This window comes from Triticum urartu, chromosome 2A (genome assembly GCF_056163025.1).
Source record: "Triticum urartu cultivar PI428250 chromosome 2A, HENAU_Tu73, whole genome shotgun sequence".
NCBI lineage: Eukaryota > Viridiplantae > Streptophyta > Magnoliopsida > Poales > Poaceae > Triticum > Triticum urartu.
This window is the reverse complement of record NC_141874.1, coordinates 703,875,397-703,878,841: the sequence shown is the minus strand read 5'-3', so window position 1 is coordinate 703,878,841 and position 3,445 is coordinate 703,875,397. Positions and strand designations below refer to the sequence as shown.

Below are 3,445 nucleotides of genomic sequence, written 5' to 3'. Positions count from 1 at the left end.
CTCGAAGCAGAGACAGGTTCAGGCAGTGGCAGTTGCCGGAAGCGAGGTTCGCCGGGGCGGCGGGTCGCGAGGAGAAGGAGCGCTTGGGCGTTGTGCTGTTGCTGCTGCTCCTGTTGGCGGCGAAGGCGAGCTCCGGCTGGCAAGGGGACTTGGCGAAGGAGCGGTTCGAGCTCTTCTGAACGAAGCAGAGCGAGCAGAGGCCGGCGGCGAGGCGTGGAGGTCGACGGCGAGGGGAAACCGCGGCGGTGCAGTGGGTCCAGGCGGAAGGCGAGGATCTCCGGCGAGGCAGGGCTTGGCGCGGGGTCGAAGAGGGGGATCCGGCGCGGATGGAGCTCAGGGGCGGCGTTGGGGACGAGGTCGAGGCCGGCCATGGCGTCGGCGCCGTGCTCCTCGTTCCCTGCAGGCAGACGACGACGGGAGAGCGAGGTACATGAGAGAGAAGAAATCCAGAGAGGGAGGAGAAGGAGATAAAGAGGAGGAGCAGAGGTCCTGGAGGCCGGCGATGGGGATGCTCCTGCTAGAGGCAGCGAGGCGATGGAGCTCGTGTTCCTGGACGACGGGAGGCTCGGGGCATGAGCAGGGGCTATGCTTGGACGCGAATCACTCGATCCATCGAGATGCTCGGGTGGCTGCGCGGAAAATCAGGGATCTGGTCGGAGGCTGCGATTGGTGGGGATGGATCCCAAGGGGAAGAATGAGAGCGGTGGCGGCGCGGATGGGACTGGGTTAGACTAGGGTTAGACTGATTTGGTTAGGGGGTGGTCTAATATATGGCAAGTGGAATTTTGGTAGGGGCATATACGTCCCTCCGATCATAATCGGACGGTCGGGAAAAATAGGCTAGGGAGCTCAAATGAGAAAACAGAGACGTTTTGTAGATGTTTGGGGATGTTCTGGATCCAACGGTGACGACAGTCCGGTTCGGGTCCGGGACAGCTTTTCGGACGCGCGCGCGAGGAGGTCCGCGGACTGACGAGAGAGCCTAGGTTGGGCCTGACGGTGGTAGTGGACTGTGAAGAAGGCCTCACGCTGAGAAAAGAGAAGAGAGAAAGGCCCGGCGACTGTTTCCGGAGACCGAAAACGTCCGACGTTAGACCGGCTATATTGCCGCTATAGTTAATCGTTGAAGCATCAAACGGACTCCGAACGCGATGAAACTTGGCAGGCGGCCTACCTACAACAAAACAACACCGCACGCCAACTTTCATCCCATTCCGAGAACATTTTCCGGCCACTTCTAAAATAATATTCGGACGTGCCGCGGGCGCGTGCAAGTGTGGTTGGACTCAGAACGAACAACGGAGAGAACGGGGAGACATGGACAAATGCAAGTTTTGAAAACATGATGATGCAATGCACATGATGACATGACAAGATGCAACATGCAAGCAAAAGACATGGCAACAACAACGAATAACTCGAAGACACCTGGCACAACGGTCTCGGGGCATCACACTTTGTGAATCATCCCCTCTCGCGAGCACCTCGATGTTGTCTCGCAGGTCCAACGCCTTCATAGCCTCCGGCCACCTGCAGCAACCCCAGGGTTGGCGTTGTGTCCCAGGCTGCGGGACAGCCCTGCTCCGGCAGCCTCACCTAGCAGCTCTGGCACACGTGCAGGACGCGTCCCTGCCGTTCCCGTGCGACCATGAAGTTGTGGAGGATACCCCCTTCTTCCATTGTGGAGATGGTTTCTATTGCGCTAGAGGGAGTTTCATTTGTCGCCGAAAAATTCTCAATCCTTTAGTACAACTGCGGCTCTCTTCAATCATCCATTATTCAGGTTTATGGAACTACAGTTCTTTACTGAGTAGCGAGCACTTCTTTTCTCAATGCTCTTTTTCCAGTTAGTGACATACTGTCAGCGATCATTTGGTGCTGATGTTTCAACCTTGCCCCTAATTTATCCCTTGATTTTCTCTTCCAGTGTATGAGATCTTGGGTGAGTGCTACTATGATAGAAGATGCGTAAATAATGTTTCAGTAATGGATGTTGGTTGCCTTTGTGAGAAGCTCTCAGGTAAAAAATAGATGCAAGATGATTGTTTTGAAGTACCAATGCACATTGCAATACACGTATCTACTTTAAATTCGTTAGGGACAACTAGATGCATGTGTATCATTCTTTCAAGGTTTCTGGTTTGATGAAATATAAGCTTTGTACATTGGGTACATTATGTAGACTGTATTAAGTTCAGGAAGTAAAGTAACTTATTAGCTCACAAAGTTCCGGTCTGGACCGAGACCATATGTTCCTGCCATGAACAGTTAAATCCAGAAAATATCAAAATATTCAGAAAATTATGAGTTTTTTTTAACGGACGGACATCTTCTGGTTTTCCCTTTGTTTGGTCCAGTACCCTGTACTCCAAAACAATCAGATGTCCCATCTGTTGAGCAGACTTGAAAATCAGAGGGTTACTGAAGTATTGGAGTAAACTGAATAGGGAGCCACACCCATTACTGGATGGGTCGGAAGCAATTTGTTCAAATTTCTGGAGTACTCAATTTTCTATGATATGCCTGTGCTCTTGTATCGTGCTAACAAAAGCTATTCTGCCATTGTGGTATTTGGTTACACATCCAGCCCAGCTATTAGATTGTTATAGGCTATTTGTTTCTCTATTTTTGGTTGTGCTTCCTGATTGACAGTATATGTTCTGCTGCAGGTTGTGTACAAGGAAACAGTATGGTCATATCCCTTGGTGGTTATCCTTGCAGGTGCTTATGTATTGATCAATCGATTTTAGATTACTGTTGATCGTGATGGTTCATGGACCTGAGTACCTGGCACTGACCCCCTTCCATGTGATACAGCAGGCATGAGCACGGGGACAAAAACTAATTGCAGGCCAGGGAGGTTAGTATAAGGCAAGCTGTTTAAATTTCCATGATGCAACACCCATCAAGTATTCAGTTGGGATTTCAAAACCGGGATAACTAAATACTGGGAGATGATAGACAATTTTCCAGGTAACTCTTGTGATTTTTGAATGTAGGACCTGAATAGTTGATGTGTGTAGCAGAAGAATGCAGAGCGACTAATTATTTGAGATAATTTTTTAACCTCAAATAGGATAATGTGGGATATTATACTTGTCCGTACCATGAGTATTGGTTCATCATGTCTGCACTAAGAAGGCAATGAACATGAACCAAATAATTGATCCGACTTAATTTTGTTTGTTTGCTCTATGTATGGTAACACGTCTCTGTCATGCTTATTCTTAACTGCCACATTTATGGACAAAAACTCATAAGTCAGTTTAGTTCCTCTTTTCTGTTCTACACTTCCTTATAGCATTAAGGGCATCGTGCGATAGTTAGCAGGTTCTTTTTGTGGTTGGTCAGGACATCCTGCTACATAGTTCGACCATTTTATTTAGTATAATTGAGAAACACGTCACTTGATTTTTCTTTCAAGTTACATTGATGAGACAATAGA

At 48.6% G+C, this 3,445-nt stretch overlaps 1 protein-coding gene across 1 annotated transcript; it reads left to right on the top strand.

The window, feature by feature from the left end:
• The first annotated feature begins 1,488 nt into the window (after window positions 1-1,488).
• LOC147986948 (uncharacterized) lies at window positions 1,489-2,845 on the top strand. Its single transcript, XM_087540207.1, has 4 exons — window positions 1,489-1,783; window positions 1,928-2,020; window positions 2,670-2,721; window positions 2,818-2,845. Exons 1-4 carry the CDS (start codon window positions 1,489-1,491, stop codon window positions 2,843-2,845), a joined length of 468 nt encoding a protein of 155 aa, XP_087396333.1.
• The last annotated feature ends 600 nt before the right edge of the window (window positions 2,846-3,445 follow it).